Source organism: Oncorhynchus mykiss, chromosome 22 (genome assembly GCF_013265735.2).
Source record: "Oncorhynchus mykiss isolate Arlee chromosome 22, USDA_OmykA_1.1, whole genome shotgun sequence".
NCBI classification, from domain to species: domain Eukaryota; kingdom Metazoa; phylum Chordata; class Actinopteri; order Salmoniformes; family Salmonidae; genus Oncorhynchus; species Oncorhynchus mykiss.
Window position 1 is genome coordinate 6,163,257 of NC_048586.1, and position 20,230 is coordinate 6,183,486.

General features: G+C 42.3%; 1 protein-coding gene across 1 annotated transcript in view; it reads right to left on the reverse strand.

Annotated features, from left to right (window-relative positions):
* LOC110501288 (tomoregulin-2) overlaps positions 1 to 20,230 on the reverse strand; it is a 144,187-nt gene that overhangs the window by 80,877 nt on the left and 43,080 nt on the right. Inside the window, exon 3 of the mRNA XM_021578736.2 lies at positions 4,299 to 4,428. Coding sequence (XP_021434411.1) covers positions 4,299 to 4,428 — 130 coding nt within the window. The remainder of the gene's footprint in view (positions 1 to 4,298; positions 4,429 to 20,230) is intronic.

Consider the following 20,230-nt stretch of genomic DNA (forward strand, 5'->3'; position numbering starts at 1 on the left):
AAAGCTGCGAAAATTCGCATCATCCATAACAGGGTTACAAACTATAGTTTTGGCAAGTCCGTTAGGACATCTACTTTGTGCATGACACAAGTCATTTTTCCAGCAGTGCCTCTTTGCTTGATCATGGCAAAATTAAAAGAAATCAGCCAAGACGTCAGAAAGAAAATTGTAGACCTCCACAAGTCTGGTTCATCCTCGGGAGCAATTTCTAAATGTCTGAAGGTACCACGTTCATCTGTACAAACAATAGTACACAAGTATAAACACCATGGGACCATGCAGCCGTCATAAAGCTCAGGAAGGAGACGTGTTCTGTCTCCTAGAGATGAATGTACTTTGGTGCGAAAAGTGCAAACCACACGCCCATTGGAAATCTTAAGGCAGCAGACAAATCCTTTTTACCTTTAGTGTTTGGGACTGGAATGTCTGTGTGGGCCTTATGGAGAATCTACCTCAGTAAATGGAATGTGGGACATTATATTTCATCAGCCAAAATGTTGGTAACAATGATAGATGGAATATGAAAATGAATTTTCATATTCCATCCATGATTTTGTGATGTCATTGAGAGTGAAATGATGATGTTGTAACTTGAAGAGTTTTCATTATATGTACAATATTCAGATCAAAGATATTTTTTTTACAAACTGTGATTCAAGTTGTCTAAACAAGATCATTGTAAGTTCTGATACCTTGCCTTGTAACTACCTACACCACAGGGAACCCAGAGAGTGTGTCATAAAGATGGGAATGCCCCTTTCTACCCTGGGGTATAAAACATGTGAGTTAAGAATTTACATAGCAGACTAAGTTGAGGAAGAGGACAAAGGAACATCTTAACAATCAATGCTACGATTGATTACTGAATCTAAGAAGGTGAATTCAAGAAGGACCAACCGGTTATTCTCTTCAAGTCATCGGTTGTCTACATGGCCCACCTACCCAAGCTGGGAATGTCGACACAGCTGATTAGCCCCCTAAGAAGACCACTCTCACAGAACGAGTCAAAGGAAACAGACAACCAAGAGAAAGGACATTGTGACATCGTGTGGACAATCAGAGACTTACACTCGATAACGAAGGAGACTCAGCCATCGGAAGTACAGGGCATCGACCAAACCTATCCCACTAAGCGGAACTCGGCCCACGAAGAGATACCCAACGGAGATCTTCAACACGTAAATACATGCATTATAGTTCTGACCCATAAATGTTGCAGTTCGGGGCAAGGTGTTCGGGTTAAACTAAGCATAGTTTACAAATGTATGCAAGTGTGCTTTTCTCTCATGCACTTTCTCTCTCTCTTGCTTTCTTTAAATATCCATCTTGTGTAACACGTGTCATATTGTGTTTGGTGAGCTAGGGACCTGTTTCCATTGTATTAAGTTCTAACCAATAACCTAGACTGTTTATGTATCTTATGTTATCATTTAGCTTGTTGGTAAATAAATAATCAACTAAATGTGTGTGGTACAGAATTATTTAATGAGACCCAGGTATGTGCAGATTTACGAATTATGCGATGTTCAGAATGAGACTGACGAGGAAATGAATTAGGGACCTGCTCCCTAATTGTCATGACTGTCATGAAATTGATATTCTGATATTTTTTGAGTGAAATTCGGGAAACGGTCACTCAATAAACAAACTTTTCCCGTGGTGCCCCAGGTTACTGAGTTAATGGTTACAGGATTAATTAAAATCACGTAATTATAAACATAGTTAATTATTAGATAAATACATGTCATCATATTAACGATAACAACATCACGACAGAGGGTAATAACTTTCTTGTGCTCTGTACTCCCTTTGTTATTCCTGTCATTTGTTTGTAAGACCACTTCCAAGGGTCACTGGCCGGTACATAAATCGTGTCTAAATGGATTTTTACCACACACGCTTTTGACATGACAGTGAAGAATGGAGTGAAATAAAGGGAAAGAAACACAGAGGGGATGAGGGGGCTGGCTGTGAAGGAGGGGAGGGAGCTGTCAGCCTATTCTCATCACTATCACGCCTGATCTGCCGAAGTACAACCACATTCCATTTGTTTTCTAAAGCTTGTTCCTCGAAATTAGCTCTTATCACGTGGAAAAAGCCATTCTCTCATACAAAAAGACACACAAACACGCGCGCATGTACACACACGCGACGCACAGAAAATCACAAACACACAAGCAATTTACAGAGAGTTAAGAGCTTCCATGTGAGTCAGGCGAGAAGGTGAAGTTTTTTCTTGCGAAACAAATCACAACCTCCCACATACACACTCCGACTCCAAGTCTGACTGTGTTCCCTGTGAGTGTGGTTTGGACTGCTGAGCTATATGAGTGTTTAAAGTCCCCTAAGTGGAGTTGACCAGGCTGGCAGTGAGGTTAACTGAGTCAGCGACACCCCAAGAGTGCTACTCTACCCCGCCAGTGAAACTTTGAGTGAAGCCAACATGTTCCCCTTGCCAAAGATTCACTTTGGTCAGACAACAAATGGAAACGGACTACCTGGACTTGTCCAATCATTGTCCAATTTTCGTTTCCCACTCAAAATGTTTTAAAACGTTTTCTGTTGCATACCCTAATGAACACGACTCTTACTAGATGTTAAACGCTAGACCTTTTCAACATGCTTGTAGGTTCTTATCTGGAATAAAGGAATCGCGGGATAATCCCAGATTACTGTAGTGGTGAACATGGCACGAATAGTCTCATACCCTTTTCACACTACTGTGCTGACCTAAACTGTGCTGGCTCTGATATGTTCTTCTCTACAGTCTTTTTCAGCACAGTTCCAGCAACTTTAGTGGATGCTGAACCCGGCCAACAAAGTGCAGATTGACTCGGCTTGGCTGCATCTCCAAGTTTCATGCTATAATAGTGACTTTGACGGACTATAGGCACTTCCTTCTGAGACCTTTACAGAGAGTTTTTGGTTCAAATTTAACATTGGGCACACAAGAACTCTTGAGTGAGGCATTTAACTTATTGACGCTACCCATCCCGGTACCGGGATAATTGTCATCAGCAACCGCTGAATAGCATAGCACCACAGTCAAATAATATTACAAAAAAATATTCATATTCATGAAATCACAAGTGCAATATTGCAAAACAAAGTTTAGCCTTTTGTTAATCCACCTGTCGTCTTTAAAGAGAAAGCAATCCAAGCGTTTGTGTAAGTTTATCGATAGCATAGCATTATGAACACTAAGCATTAAGTAGCTTGGTCAAGAAAATCAGAAAAGCAATCAAAAAAATGGTTTACCTTTGATCTTCAGGTGTTTTCACTCCCAGTTACACAACAAATGTTCCTTTTGTTCCATAAAGATGATTTTTATACCCAAAATATTGTCACGTTATGTTCAGAAATCCACAGGAAAGAGCGATCATGACAACGCAGACGTATATTCCAAATAATTTCCATAATGTCCACAGGACCATGTCAAACTTTTTTTATAATCAATCCTCAAGTTGTTTTTAAAATATATATTCAATACTATATCAACCGAGTGTGTAGCTTTTTCAATAACAGCGGGAGAAACAATGGCCGCTTTACTCAGTTGCGCAAAACTCACTCTGAGAGCCCCCACCTATTCACTTACGCAATGTGATCCTTCACGCTCATTTTTCAAAATAAAAGTCTGAAACTATGTCTAAAGACTTGACACCTTAGGGAAGCCATAGAAAAGGGAATCTGGTTGATATCCCTTTAAATGGAGGATAGGCATGCATAGGAACAGAGAGGTTTCAAAATAAGAGGCACTTCCTGATTGGATTTTGCTCAGGCTTTTGCCTGCAATATCAGTTCTGTTATACTCACAGATAATGTTTTTACAGTTTTGGAAACTTTAGAGTGTTTTCTATCCTAATCTGACAATTATATGCATATTCTAGTTTGTGGGGCTGAGAAATAGGCAGTTTCAAATGGGTACGTTTTTTAGCCAAAAATTAAAAAACTGCCCCCTACCGTCAAAAGGTTAACAAAGCCCTTATAAGTAATAGGCATGTGTGACCCATGCTTTAGGAAAGTCCCTTTCGCTGAACTCTATTGTGCCTTGAAAAGTGTCTCAGTGGCTAGCTTTGCAGGTGGCAATAATTCTCCTTAGCTTTTTGTGTGTGTGTGTGTGTGTATGTGTGTGTGTGTGTGTGTGTGTGTGTGTGTGTGTGTGTGTGTGTGTGTGTGTGTGTGTGTGTGTGTGTGTGTGTGTGTGTGTGTGTGTGTGTGTGTGAGAGAGTGAGATTGTGTGTCTGCATGCATGCAAATGAACATGTGCAGTATAAGTCCATCCTTGAGATGCTACATACCGACAGGACAAGAGCCCTCTGACACCACCAGCACTTCAGACTGCTGCTTACAGGCGTCCCTGCGTAGATAACACTCGTTCTGGTAGTTCTCATTGTTGGAGCCACACACTGGGACGTAGTCATTGTTACACTGCAGAGAGAGCAAAGGTTAAGGTTATGGTCAGATTATTAAATTAATCATCCATCTCGACTCTCCACGTAATACATTATGATTTCCTATATACAAGCTTATGCATCCATAACGTATTTCTTTGTGTGTCTTTATGTATTTCATATTAGTGCCGCGTTTATACATAGGAGAGGTAGCTCTTGTACAATGCACAGAACTATACCACCAGGCTACTGTATATATATACAGTATCTCTATTGTCATGTTGATTCAACTGCAAATACTGTATAGGCTTGTAGCTCAGGAACACAGACTGGAAATACAAACCACAAAACAATATGTCATCGCCATGTGTGACATCACAAGGATACCTGGAGCCCACATGTTGTGTCCCACAGGACAGGAGCTAGACTGTCTCTTACAGGCCTCTGGTGGCCCCTAATAGATGAACAATGTGCAGGTCTACACAACGGCATAACGCACAGTAGGCTGTCATTTCATCTGTTCACATTCTGGCAGAACACTGCACACATACACACATGCACGCACACACAACCACACACACACACACACACACACACACACACACACACACACACACACACACACACACACACACACACACACACACACACACACACACACACACACACACACACACACACACACACACACACACACACACACACACACACACAGTCAGTTGACTGCCAGGAGCAGCACAAAAATAACCATGCTATCGATTCTACAGCCTGGAAGCGGTGCAGGGCTACAGAGCAGCGATCATTTTTAACTGGCTGAGAGAGTAAGGGAGGGTGCCATAATGCAGGAGGGGAGGAACAGAGGGTTGGCTCCTGATCAAAGAGAGAGAAAGAAAGGGAAGGAGAACGAAAGATAGAGAGTGAGGGGGAGTAGAGGAAAGAAGAGAGTTAGAGATAGAAAGCAACAGAGAGGGAAAAATGGAAGAGAGGGAGGGAGGGTGAGTAGTGAGGAGGAGGGGTAGAGAAAATAAGAGACTCAGAGATAGAAAGTAAGGGATGGGGGAATAAGGAAGAGGGAGTAGGGTGAGGACAAGTGAAGGGGAGAGGAGTGGAAAAAACAGGATTGGAAAAAAAGAAGGACAACGGGAAGAAATTAGAGACAGAAAAAAGAAAGGAAGGGGTAAATAAGTAACAGAGATGTTTGAAAAAGATCACAGTAAAATATAATAATTTGAGAGCTCTACGATGGAGGGAAGAACTCTCCCCTTCTCACTCCCTCCCCCTTTTCAAGAGAAAGAAAGTATGGCCAATTCTACAGATACGGCCTGGGTGGCTTATACTGTACGTTTTCATCCTCCTCTCCATCTGGCTCACCATTTTTTAACATTTTTTAACAACCAGGGACGTCTTTTGCCAGTCATGATGCAACTGAGGGAAAGATAACCGGCAAGAACCTGCCGGTGTCTTGGAGAGTGCCTGTTTTTCTTTGTAAAGCCTCCCCTAGTCTGATCATCTCCCTGCCTCTCTCTCTCCCCTAAGGGGAGCGAGGGGGTTTAAATATCCCTCTCTTAGGGAGGCAGGCATAGGAGGAGGAGGAACCGTGTGAATTCGCCCTCCGTCTCGGAGCACAGCTATGCAGGCACAAAGATGCCGCTGAGCCTCAATGTCTCACAGTTCTCAGTTGCCCAATCTGGCTTTCATCCTTTTTGATAAGGAGGGATGGTAGAGAGGAGGAGTGGAAAGAAAGAAAGAAAGCATGCAGGGAGATAAACAGGCAATGGCTGTGAGAGGAATCAGAGAGACAGACAGAAAACTGAAGTATGAGAGAAAAATGCATGAGGGATGAAGTTACAGAGGGATATAAGGAAGTGGGGATCGAAGGAGAGGGGTGAATGAGAAGTGATGGAGAGAGGAACAGACAGAAGGTGAGAGAATTTGATCCCCCGCTATTCTCTGCAGTGAGCAAAAGCGATGGGCTAAGGCCATATGGCATGGCCTTCTGCGCCCGCACTGGGCCTTACAAAACGGACCACACCTCTGAACAGAACTTCAGCCCTCCACTGTGACAAAACCTGGAGCACATGGTAGCATTTCAACTACTTACATGGTAGTCCACACAAGAATAGTAAACTAACAAACATTTGACCAACTGGGGACATTTTGTAAGTCCCTACAAGGTCAAATGCTATTTCTAGGGTGTTTAAGGTTAGAATTAGGTTTAGGAGCTAGGGTTGGTTTTAGGGTTAGGAGCTAGGGTTAGGTTTATGGTTAGGGTTAAGGTTAGGTTTTTGGGTTAGTGTGTGTGCGTGTGTGTCTATGGATGTATGTGTCTTTGCCCATCTACATTCATCATCGACATCCCAACCCATTGTATCTACTCCAGGCTGCTGGCTGAGCTGTTGTTCCCAAATACACCTGCAGGGGCTGCTGTGGTTCTGCGTTGTGAGCAACTTCCCCTGTCGCCCCAACCTCCCCTCACTTCCTTTATATTACGGCAGAGAAATAAGGCACGGACATGCAGACCTGTTGTCTACCAGCCTGTGAAACTGTCCTGGCACACAATCATTCAGGGCCAGGGCACTTTGTACACTATGTAGAAAAGGCCTCCTTGACATTGCAGGTGACATCACACAAAGCGTTCGCAAATATTGCAAACATTGTCACTCGACACAGACTCCCATGCTGCACACCGAATAACATTGGACATGGCAGTTGTTTGACAAGGTTGAACATAAAAAGGAGAGCGCAAGAGAGACATGGAGACAGGAAGTAAGGGATGAAGAAGATGAGTGAAAAGGAGGAGAGAGAAAGAAGAGTAGTGAAAAGATAGAGATAAGAATAGGTGAAAAGGAGAGAGCGAGTAGGAGCATCACCGTCTGTTTACGTATAAGAAAGGGACCAAGCACAATTTAGTGTGTGTAAATCCGAGAGGTAGAGGAATCTGAAACCCATACAAACCAAACATGACAACCCATCAGCATCAATAAACAAAAGAGTAAATGAATCCGCTACCCATCTATTTATCCAACCATCCATTGAAATTGGTATCCATCATTCTACACCCATCTAGACATGAATAAAAGCAGAGGGCTAGCCATTCACAGAAGGCTTTGCAGGGCCAGACAATTCAATTCAGCCAGTGGAGACAGATATAAACATGGTGATTAGGAAATGGAACTGAGGCTCTGTAAAACTGGTTGGCGTCGACCCAAATGGCACCCAATTCCCTTCATAGTGCACTACTTTTGAACAGGGCTCATACTGTAGGGCTCTGGTTAAAAGTTGTGCACAGTGTAGGGAAATGAGTGCCCTTGATGCTGTTTGGTTTGTACGGGTTTCGGTTTCCTCTACCTCTTGGATTCACACACATTAAAATGTGCTTGGTCACATTCTTATACTTATACAAACAGTTAATCATAAAAATGACCATAATGTCATGAAAGCATGACAATTGCCACTAAAGTGTGTATTTCGATCTTAAAAGGTAAACCAGATAACAACACACGTTCCCACTAGTTTAGAGGAGTTCCCTTAAGAGTCTCATTAGGTCTTAACCTAACATTTCAATAGGAATGACCCAGTGACGTGCAAGGACTGTTTCCAAGAGACCATTCCCTTAATGTCAAACAGAACTAACATGTTCTCAGAATATTAAATATTAATGTTCTAGACACGTATCATTAGAACATGGCAAGCACATTCATGTGTCCAGTTTTCTCAGGGTTAATAGAATATTCCAACAACGTGCTACCAAACTTACACAGAACACGGTTACCATGTTCTCAAAATATAAGTTATTAAAATTCTAGACAAATTTCATGAGAACGTTGCATGGACATTAATGTGTCCAGTTTTCTGTGGGTTAAGCAAATATTTCATCAACGTCCCACCAAAGATACACAGAACATGGTTGGCATGTTCTCAGAATATAAGATAATGTTCTAGACACATTTTGGCGAACATGCAATCACTGTAGAACAAACTAGATGAGCTTTATTTAAGAATATCCTATCAAAGGGACCTGAAAAACTCATATTCTATGTTTCTCAGTGTAGTGTCTGATAATATCCATGGTTTTTCTATTCATTGTCAAGACCGGACGGCAGATTCGGATAAGAAGGGAGGAGTGTGACTCTTTGTTAACAACAGCTTGTGTACAATCTTCTGGTGCACAATCTGCAGACCATGCTATTTACCAAGAAAGTGTTCATCTATATTTTCCGTAGCTGTCTATTTACCACCACAAACCGATGCTAGCACCAAGATCACAATCAACGGGTTGTATGGAGCCATCAGCAAACAACAAAATACACATCCAGAGGTTACGTTTCTTGTGGCCAGTGATTTTAATGCAAGGAAACTGAAATTCGTTCTACCTCATTTCTACCAGCATGTCACCTAGAAATGAGGCGACAATACTTTTACTCCACACACAGAAAAACATACAAGGCCCTCTCTCACCCTGCATTTGGCAAATCAGACCATAACTATATTCTTCTCCTTCCTACTTGCAAGCAAAAACCCAAACAGGAAATACCAGTAACACACTCAATACGGAAGTGGTCCAATAAAGTGGATGCTAAGATACTGGACTGTTTCGCTAGCACAGACTGGAATATGTCCCGGGATTAATCCGATAACATTGAGGAGTTTATCACATCAGTCACCGGCTACATCAAAAAGTGCATCGACGACGTCGTCCCCACAGGAGCGGGACACTAATCCAGAAACATTTAAGAAACACTGATTAGCCATCAACCAGGCTAAGCGTCAATACAGGACTAAGATTGAATCCTACTATGGCAGCTCTGATATTCGACAGATGTGGCAGGGCTTGCAAACTAACACAGATTACAAAGGGAAACCCAGTCGCAAGCTGCGAGTCTACCTGACGAGCTAAATGCCTTCGATGCTCGCTTCGAGGTAAGCAAAACTGAACCACGCATGAGAACACCAGCTGTTCCGGACGACTGTGTGATCTTGCTCTCCATAGCTGATGTGAGTTGTTATTATCATCGGAACAACATTTAACCTCTAGCGACGAGCAATCCCGTATCCGGGAGCGTAATCATAGCCTCAAGCGCATTACCATAACGCAACTTTTCCTATTCATGAAAATCGCAAATGAAATGAAATAAATATATTCAAACACAAGCTTAGCCTTTTGTTAACAACACTGTCATCTCAGATTGTCAAAATATGCGTTGCAGCCAACGCTAGACAAGCATTTGTGTAAGTTTATCATGGCATAATGCTATGCTAGCTCTGCTGGCAGCAGGCAACATTTTCACAAAAATAAGAAAAGCAACCAAATTAAATAATTGACCTTTGAAGAACTTTGGATGCTTTCACTCAGGAGACTCCCAGTTATCTCCCGGATACGGGATTGCTCGTCGCTAGAGGTTAAATGTTGTTCCGATGATAATAACAACTCACATCAGCTATGGAGAGCAAGATCACACAGTCGTCCGGAACAGCTGGTGTTCTCATGCGTGGTTCAGTTTTGCTTGCCTCGAAGGCATTTAGCTCGTCAGGTAGACTCGCAGCTTGCGACTGGGTTTCCCTTTGTAATCTGTGTTAGTTTGCAAGCCCTGCCACATCCGTCGAATATCAGAGCTGCCATAGTAGGATTCAATCTTAGTCCTGTATTGACGCTTAGCCTGTTTGATGGCTAATCAGTGTTTCTTAAATGTTTCTGGATTAGTGTCCCGCTCCTGTGGGGACGACGTCGTCGATGCACTTTTTGATAAAGCCGGTGACTGATGTGATAAACTCCTCAATGTTATCGGATTAATCCCGGGACATATTCCAGTCTGTGCTAGCGAAACAGCAAATGTTCCTTTTTTCCCAAAATATTATTTTTGTAGGCGAAATAGCTCCTGTTTGTTCATCATGCTTGGCTGAGAAATCGACCGGAAAATGCAACCATTACAACGCCGAACCTTTTTCAAAATGAACTCCATAATATCGACAGAAACACGTCAAACGTTGTTTAGGATCCATCCTCAAGGTGTTTTTAACAAATGTATTTGATAATATATCCGTCGAGGCAGTTGGTTTCTCATAATAAACTATTGGAAAAATGGCTACCTCAGTATTTTACGCAAGGTTTTCTCCGGGAGACACCATGCGACCACTCGCATGGTCTCTTACAGCCATTCTCCAATGGAAATGCCTAAAAAGACGTCACAAAGCTGTAGACACCTTGGGGAAAACGTGGAAAACGTAAGCTGACTCCTAGCTCCTTCACAGCCATATAAGGAGTCATTGGCATGAGGCGGTTTCAAAAAATGCAGCACTTCCTGATTGGATTTTTATCTGGGTTTCGCCTGTAACATCAGTTCTGTGGCACTCACAGACAATATCTTTGCAGTTTTGGAAACGTCAGAGTGTTTTCTTTCCAAAGCTGTCAATTATATGCATAGTCAAGCATCTTTTCATGACAAAATATATTGTTTAAAACGGGAACGTTTTTCATCCAAAAATTAAAAGAGCGCCCCCTATATCCAACTAGTTAAACAGCTTCACATTCGCAATGCTGTGAGGCCAGACGGAATACCAGGATGCATACTCAGAACATGCACTGACGAGGTGACTAGTGTCTTCGCTGACAATTTCAACCTATTCCTGACCCGATCTGTAATAGCAACTAGTTTCAAGCAGACCGTGATAGTCCCCATGCCAAAAAATACAAAGGTAACCTGCCTAAATGACTACCACCCAATAGCACTCACATCTATAGCTATGAAATGCTTTGAAAGGCTGGTCATAGCTCACATCAATGCTATCATCCCAGACACCCTGGACCTACTCCAATTCACATACTGCCGCAAAAGATCCACAGATGACGCAATCTCTATAGCGCTCCTCACTGCCCTCAGCCAATTGGACAAAAGGAATACCTAAAGTGGGGAGAACAAGTATTTGATACACTGCCGATTTTGCAGGTTTTCCTACTTACAAAGCATGTAGAGGTCTGTAATTTTGATCATAGGTACACTTTAACTGTGAGAGACGGAATCTAAAACAAAAATCCAGAAAATCACATTGTATGATTTTTAAGTAATTAATTTGCATTTTATTGCATCACATAAGTATTTGACACATCAGAAACGCATAACTTAATATTTGGTACAGAAACCTTTGTTTGCAATTACAGAGATCATACGTTTCCTGTAGTTCTTGACCAGGTGTGCACACACTGCAGCAGGAATTTTGGCCCACTCCTTCATACAGACCTTCTCCAGATACTTCAGGTTTCGGGGCTGTCGCTGGGCAATACGGACTTTCGGCTCCCTCCAAATATTTTCTATTGGGTTCAGGTCTGGAGACTGGCTAGGCCACTCCAGGACTTTGAGATGCTTCTTACGGAATCACTCCTTAGTTGCCCTGGCTGTGTGTTTCGGTTCATTGTCATGCTGGAAGACCCAGCCACGACCCATCTTCAATGCTCTTACTGAGGGAAGGAGGTTGTTGGCCAAGATCTCGCGATACATGGCCCCATCCATCCACCCCTCAATACGGGGCAGTCGTCCTGTCCCCTTTGCAGAAAAGCATCCCCAAAGAATGATGTTTCCATGCTTCACGGTTGGGATGGTGCTCTTGGGGTTGTACTCATCCTTCTTCTTCCTCCAAACACGGCGAGTGTTTAGACCAAAAAGCTCTGTTTTTGTCTCATCAGACCACATAACCTTCTCCCATTCCTCCTCTGGATCATCCAGATGGTCATTAGCAAACTTCAGACGGGCCTGGACATGCGCTGGCTTGAGCAGGGGCACCTTGCGTGCGCTGCAGGATTTTAATCCATAACGCGTAGTGTGTTACTAATGGTTCTCTTTGAGACTGTGGTCCCAGCTCTCTTCAGGTCATTGACCAGGTCCTGCCGTGTAGTTCTGGGCTGATCCCTCACCTTCCTCATGATCATTGATGCCCCACGAGGTGAGATATTGCATGGAGCCCCAGACCGAGGGTGATTGACCGTCATCTTGAACTTCTTCCATTTTCTAATAATTGCAGTTGCTGCCTTCTCACCAAGCTGCTTGCCTATTGTCCTGTAGCCCATCCCAGCCTTGTGTAGGTCTACAATTTTATTCCTGATGTCCTTACACAGCTCTCTGGTCTTGGCCATTGTGGAGAGGTTGGAGTCAGGAGGGCTTCTTAAAGAAAAATGAATACGTCTGTGGGAGCTGGAATTCTTACTGGTTGGTAGGTGATCAAATACTTATGTCAAGCAATAAAATGCAAATTAATTACTTAAAAATCATACAATGTGATTTTCTGGATTTTTGTTTTAGATTCCGTCCCTCACAGTTGAAGTGTACCTATGATAAAATTACAGACCTCTACATGCTTTGTAAGTAGGAAAACCTGCAAAATCAGCAGTGTATCAAATACTTGTTCTCCCCACTGTATGTAAGAATTCTGTTCATTGACTACAGCTCAGCATTCAACACCAAAGTCCTCTCTAAGCTCATCACCAATCTCAAGATCTTGTGACTGAACACCTCCCTCTGCAACTGGATCCTGAACTTCCTGATGGGCCGACCTCAGGTGGTGAGGGTTGATAACAACGCATCCTCCACGCTGACCATCAACACTGGGGCAGTGTGTGCTTAGGCCCCTCCTGCACTCCCTATTCAACCACGACTGCTTGCATGACTACAACACCATCATCAAGATCGCTGATGTCATGACAGTGGTAGGCCTGATCACCAACGACGAGGCAGCCTATAGAGAAGGTCAGAGACCTGGTAGTGTGTTGCCAGTTCAACAACTTCTCCCTCAACATCATCCTCTCAACCTCTGTCAGAGTGTGCAAAGCTGTCATCAAGGCAAAGGGTGGCTACTTTGAAGAATCTCAAATATAAAATATATTTTGATTTGTTTAACAATTATTTGGTTACAACATTATTGTACAATGTAGAAAACAGTAAAAATAAAGAAAAACCCCGGAATGAGTAGGTGTGTATGACTGGTACTGTAAGCATTTCACTGTTAGTCTACATCTGTTGTTTACGAAGCATTTGAGAAAAAACATTTGATTTGCAAGAATATTCCTGTGTAAGAGTGTTCAGAAGCTCACCTGATGGTCCCAAAGAAACTTTCTCCAAAAAAACACATTTGTTTCATTATTACACATCACCTCTTGTTACTGTATAACTGTCTAATGTTGATGAGGCATATAACCCTATTTTAATGTTACTCCTGAATCACTGAGATCAATCAAATCGTTTTTCTTGAGTCTACTTAACAGAGCTGAGATTTACAGTGCATTCGGAAAGTATTCAGACCACTTTACCTTTTCCACATGTTGTTACATTACAGCCTTACTCTAAAATTGAAAGAAAAATATATTTCCTCATCAATCTACACACAATAACCCATAATGACAAAGCAAAAACAGGTTGGAGGAAATGTTTGCACATGTATGAAACATATAACTGAAATATCACACTTACATAAGTATTCACACCCTTTACCCAGTATTCTGTTGAAGCACGTTTGGCAGCGATTACAGCCTTGAGTCATCTTGGGTATGATGCTACAAGCTTGGCCCACCTGTATTTGGGGAGTTTCTCCCAGTCTTCTCTGCAGATCCTCTTAAGCTCTCAGGTTGAATGGGATGCATCACTGTACAGCTATTTTCAGGTCTCTCCAGAGATGTTAGATCGGGTTCAAGTCCGGGATCTGTCTGGGCCACTCAAGAACATTCAGAGACTTGTCCCGAAGCCACTCCTGCATTGTCTTGGAAGTGTGGTCGTTGGCCTGTTGGAAGGTGAACCGTCGCCCCAGTCTGAGGTCCTGAGCACTCTGGAGCAAGTTTTTATCAAGGATCTCACTCTACTTTTCTCTGTTCATATTTCCTCGACCCTGACTAGTCTCCCAGTCCCTGCTGTTGAAAAACATATACACAGAATGATGCTGCCACTACCATACTTCACCGTAGGGATGGTGTCAGGTTTCCTCCAGATGTGGCACTTGGCATTCAGACCAAAAAGTTCAACCTTGGTTTCATCAGACCAGAGAATCTTGATTCTCATGCTCAGTCCTTTAGGTGCCTTTTCGCAAACTACAAAAGGGATGTCATGTGCATTTTACTGAGGAGTGGCTTCCGTCTGGCCACTCTACCATAAAGGCCTGATTGGTGGAGTGCTGCAGAGATGGTTGTCCTTCTGGAAGGTTCTCCCATCTCCACAGAGAAACTCAGGAGCTCTGTTAGAGTGACCATCAGGTTCTTGGTCACCCCCCTGACCAAGGCCCTTCCCTCCTGATTGCTCAGTTTGGCCGGTTTGGCTCTAGGAAGAGTCTTGGTGGTTCCAAACTTCTTCCTTTTAATAATGATGGAGACCACTGTGTTCGTGGAGACCTTCAATGCTGCAGAAATGGTTTGGTACCCTTCCCCAGATCTGTACCTCGACATAATCCTGTCTCGGAGCTCTACGGACAATTCATTTGGCCTCATGGCAAGTTTTTTGCTCTGACATGCACTGTCAAGTGTGGGACTTTATATATTGTAGACAGGTGTGTGCCTTTCCAAATCATGTCCAATTAATTGAATTTACCAAAGGTGGAATCCAATCAAGTTGTAGAACCATCTCAAGGATGATCAATGGAAACAGGATGTACCTGAGCTCAATTTTGAGTATCATAGCAAAGGGTCTGAATACACATGTAAATAAGGTATTTCTGTATAAAAAATAACATACAGTGGGGCAAAAAAGTATTTAGTCAGCCACCAATTGTGCAAGTTCTCCCACTTAAAAAGATGAGAGAGGCCTGGAATTTTCATCATAGGTACACTTCAACTATGACAGACAAAGTGAGAAAAAAAATCCAGAAAATCACATTGTAGGATTTTAAATGAATTTATTTGCAAATTATGGTGGAAAAGTATACAGCTTTTTTTGGTCCTCCAATAATCGTTATCGGTATTGGCGTTGAAAATTCATAAATCGGTCTACCGTGAACCAAGCGTTTGTGAGTTCAAATCTCAGGTGTGTACATGCTGAATAATAATTACTGTATAAATGAACAGGCACAATGTAATAATGTATGTCAAAGTGTGTCAAATATTTCAATTGAAAACACTATTTTAAAATCACTGTCCATACAGTATGTGTGTCCAACCTTGCCAACAGATAAAGAGCTGTGAATTAATCAGTGGCCTTGATGGGCTTGGCAACAATAACAAGGCGTGACATGCAATGAAACCATTTTTGGAGAGGATAACGTTCCTTTAAATCCAAAAGGTGACGTCCTGACAACAAATCGTCCTCTTTGAGACTGAGCGAAAAGCATTCTACAGATTTTTTGTTCATTAGTGTATTCAGTATAGTTATAGCAATAGCATAGTATCCACTAGATTCGAGATTATAATTGCAGTTAGTAGTAGTAGCAGTAGCTAGCAGTGTTAGCCATGAGCATGCCTTCGGTTCAAAAATGCATGCTAGGATACATAGCTATCCATGGTTTGCAAGGACCCTAATGTTACCATATGGAATAGGTGGTTGCAGTTCCCACAATCTTGCTAGATAGCATCCAACGCTACCACTTTTGCTGTTTGTCAACGTCTGTCTGCTGTCATACCCTCGACCAGTGGTGATGAGTATAGCTAGACACTGCTTGTTATGTATATTTTGATAGCTAATCATTATCACTATAATGCTAGTGAGGCAGGCTAGCTGACGTTTGTTGGCTACTTCAATACAACTCAGATTTAGCTCGGAAACGCGGTAACATTTCAAAAGGAGGCAAATAATCAGTAGGAAAACCTTTTGTCATGATTGTGATGTTGCCAGATTGACTTCAGATGCAGTTTAACTTTAGTCAGCTAGCTAACTAAGATGGAAGGAACACCACCGTATTTCAGCTAGCTAGCTAAAATTAGTATTGCAAGCTATTTTTTGATAAACTTTGCTAGCAAATTTGTCGACATCATAATGATGGTAAAGTTGTTTCCTACAAATTATTTGCCTACTTTAACAATGGCATCGTATTAGGCTCCATTCAGAGTGATGGACCAGTAGCTATGGTGGTAGCTAACTCATGTCTGACTACTACAACAGTGTACTCATTTGCAGCAACAAACCCAAACCAACCCATGTCACAGTTGGTTGCATAGTGTAACGTCTGCATATTGTAGGCAGGAGCATCTGTCAAGCATAGAATTAGCTTCCAAATGAGGTTAAGTATTTTTTTTGAGTTATGTTTATAATTCTTGTTTATAATTGATACCCTGTTTTTCTGTTTGACAAAGTGCACAGTTGGATGCTAGACTAATCTCCTGGTCATGAACGGATGCCAGGACCAACCAGAAGGAGCCAGGGTGGGTATCATAACATGTCCAACAATGTGATTGCAATGGTTTAGCCACCTCCAAAAATAATTAATTTCACTGTTGTCAGGCAAGACCTTCGAATAAAAGTGTGTCATGCAACACAAGTACCCTTGTGCCATTGACAACTCCTACGTTGTTGCCAGAGTCTCCCCCTGACTCCTATGAAAAGGACAAGTCATCATGAGGCCTCTGATAGTGACCCGAGTTACTGCCCTGATGGCACAGACAGCTTCATCAACAACGACATGTAATGTGTGGTATGTGAAAACTTATATAAAAAAATACCCGCCTAGATAAACTAATAGGCTAATTACCCAGCCAAGCAGACACAAGTAGTGGAGTCGTTTTGGTTGTAAAGTGCATTACCAAAAACCTTAATTATTTCTTTAGAACAAAATGCAATGTATCACTTGGCTGTCTCATATCACCCTGTCACATTCCCTCCAAGTCAAAACCACCTCATAAGATGAGAAAGTACATTGTTTGTGAATATTGCCTGCTGCAGTTGTTCGAGAGATGTCCAGTTTGCAGCCGACCATAGGGCATAGAGAAGACCAGGAAGGGGACCCTCATCAGCATCATGTAGACATGCTGTGAGTATTTTTATAAACGGAACAGTCAGCCACATGTTGTCAACTATCCTGCCGGCAATCTTCAACTGTCAGCAGCAACAGCTTTCACAGACTCATCATTTGTAGAAAAATAATGGTAAACCACTAAATTACTTTGATACAGTTGATAACCCAATTGTGAAACACAGTTTATGTAAACTGATATTATTTGTTGCTTATTGTTTTGTTATCGGATACATATGTCCAGGGCATATGTCAGAGGACCTACCACAAACACCAGGCAAACCTGCTGAATCCCACTATATACTGGCAGTGGAAATCCGAGCAAACCGCTCTCCTCCAGCTGGCCACTAAAGACGGAGATATTTGTCTTGGGGGTGATACGAGGGCTGACACTCTAGGGCACTGTTGAAAATGTGGAAGTTACACTACAATGGATGTGTAGGCCAACAAAGTGTTGGACATTCAATTTGATAAGGTAGATTTCACATCAATTACAACAAATCCTTACTTGACAAAGTGATGTCAATATAAGATCTGTAAGACTTTAGTTTCCAAGCAAAAAGCAACGAGGTGCCAGCGCATGGAGAAGGAGGGGCTGGTGCGGAGCCTCTCGGCCTTGGAGGCGGCGGGGGTCAAGATTCACAGCATAGTCACAGATCGACACCCTTCCATCCAAAAGTTCCTGATATTCAACATTTCTACTATATATGGCAAATTGCTAAAGGTGTGTAGTTTGTTGTTAATGTTGTTTTCACATTCATGTAATTGTTTAGATATTCTCCAGTGTTATGTGCGTTACATATTTTGTAAACATTCTCAATGTAATTTAATATTATTAGGGCTTGGAAAGAAAATAAATGCCCTGGCTAAATCAAAGACCTGAGAGCAAGTTGGACCCTGGAGGAGTATAGTGAACCACTTCTACTGCGCAACCTCAATCTCAACCTCCGGAGAGGAGAAACACCATACACCGAGCGACCTGGTCAGCGTGCACTGCGCTCAGCCTGCCACAGGAGTCGCTAGTGCGCGATGAGACAAGGATATCCCTACCGGCCAAACCCTCCCTAAGCCAGATGATGCTTGGCCAATTGTGCGTTACCCCATGGACCTCCTCCTTCGAGCCTGGTTTCGAACCCAGGGTCTCTGGTGGTAGACCACTGCGCCACACGGGAGGCCCGGTTATATACAGTTGAAGTCGGAAGTTTACATACACCTTAGCCAAATACATTTAAACTCAGTTTATCACAATTCCTGATATTGAAGCCAAGTAAAAATTCCCTGTTTTACGTCAGTTAGTTTCACCACTTTATTTTAGAATGTGAAATGTCAGAATAATAGTAGAGAGTGATTTATTTCAGATTTCATTTCTTCCATCACATTCCTAGTGGGTCAGAAGTTTACATACACTCAATTAGTATTTGGTAGCATTGCCTTTAAATTTTGGGTGAAACGTTTTGGGTAGCCTTCCACAAGCTTCCCACAATAAGTTGGGTGAATTTTGGCCCATTCCTCCTGACAGAGCTAGTGTAACTGAGACAGGTTTGTAGGCCTCCTTGCTCGCACACGCTTTTTCAGTTCTGCCCATAAATGCGACCAAGCTTTACTTCCTGATTGATGACATGTTGCTTCAATATATCCACATAATTTTCCTACCTCATGATGCCATCTACAGTGCCTTGCGAAAGTATTCGGCCCCCTTGAACTTTGCGACCTTTTGTGACATTTCAGGCTTCAAACATAAAGCTATAAAACTGTATTTTTTTGTGAAGAATCAACAACAAGTGGGACACAATCATGAAGTGGAACAACATTTATTGGATATTTCAAACTTTTTTAACAAATCAAAAACTGAAAAATTGGGCGTGCAAAATTATTCAGCCCCTTTACTTTCAGTGCAGCAAACTCTCTCCAGAAGTTCAGTGAGGATCTCTGAATGATCCAATGTTGACCTAAATGACTAATGATGATAAATACAATCCACCTGTGTGTAATCAAGTCTCCGTATAAATGCACCTGCACTGTGATAGTCTCAGAGGTCCGTCAAAAGCGCAGAGAGCATCATGAAGAACAAGGAACACACCAGGCAGGTCCGAGATACTGTTGTGAAGAAGTTTAAAGCCGGATTTGGATACAAAAAGATGTCCCAAGCTTTAAACATCCCAAGGAGCACTGTGCAAGCGATAATATTGAAATGGAAGGAGTATCAGACCACTGCAAATCTACCAAGACCTGGCCGTCCCTCTAAACTTTCAGCTCATACAAAGAGAAGACTGATCAGAGATGCAGCCAAGAGGCCCATGATCACTCTGGATGAACTGCAGAGATCTACAGCTGAGGTGGGAGACTCTGTCCATAGGACAACAATCAGTCGTATATTGCACAAATCTGGCCTTTATGGAAGAGTGGCAAGAAGAAAGCCATTTCTTAAAGATATCCATAAAAAGTGTCGTTTAAAGTTTGCCACAAGCCACCTGGGAGACACAACAAACATGTGGAAGAAGGTGCTCTGGTCAGATGAAACCAAAATTGAACTTTTTGGCAACAATGCAAAACGTTAAGTTTGGCGTAAAAGCAACACAGCTGAACACACCATCCCCACTGTCAAACATGGTGGTGGCAGCATCATGGTTTGGGCCTGATTTTCTTCAGCAGGGACAGGGAAGATGGTTACAATTGATGGGAAGATGGATGGAGCCAAATACAGGACCATTCTGGAAGAAAACCTGATGGAGTCTGCAAAAGACCTGAGACTGGGATGGAGATTTGTCTTCCAACAAGACAATGATCCAAAACATAAAGCAAAATCTACAATGGAATGGTTCAACAATAAACATATCCAGGTGCATAAAGGCACCTAAAGTCTCTCAGACCATGAGAAACAAGATTCTCTGTTCTGATGAAACTAAGACTGAATTCTTTGGCCTGAATGT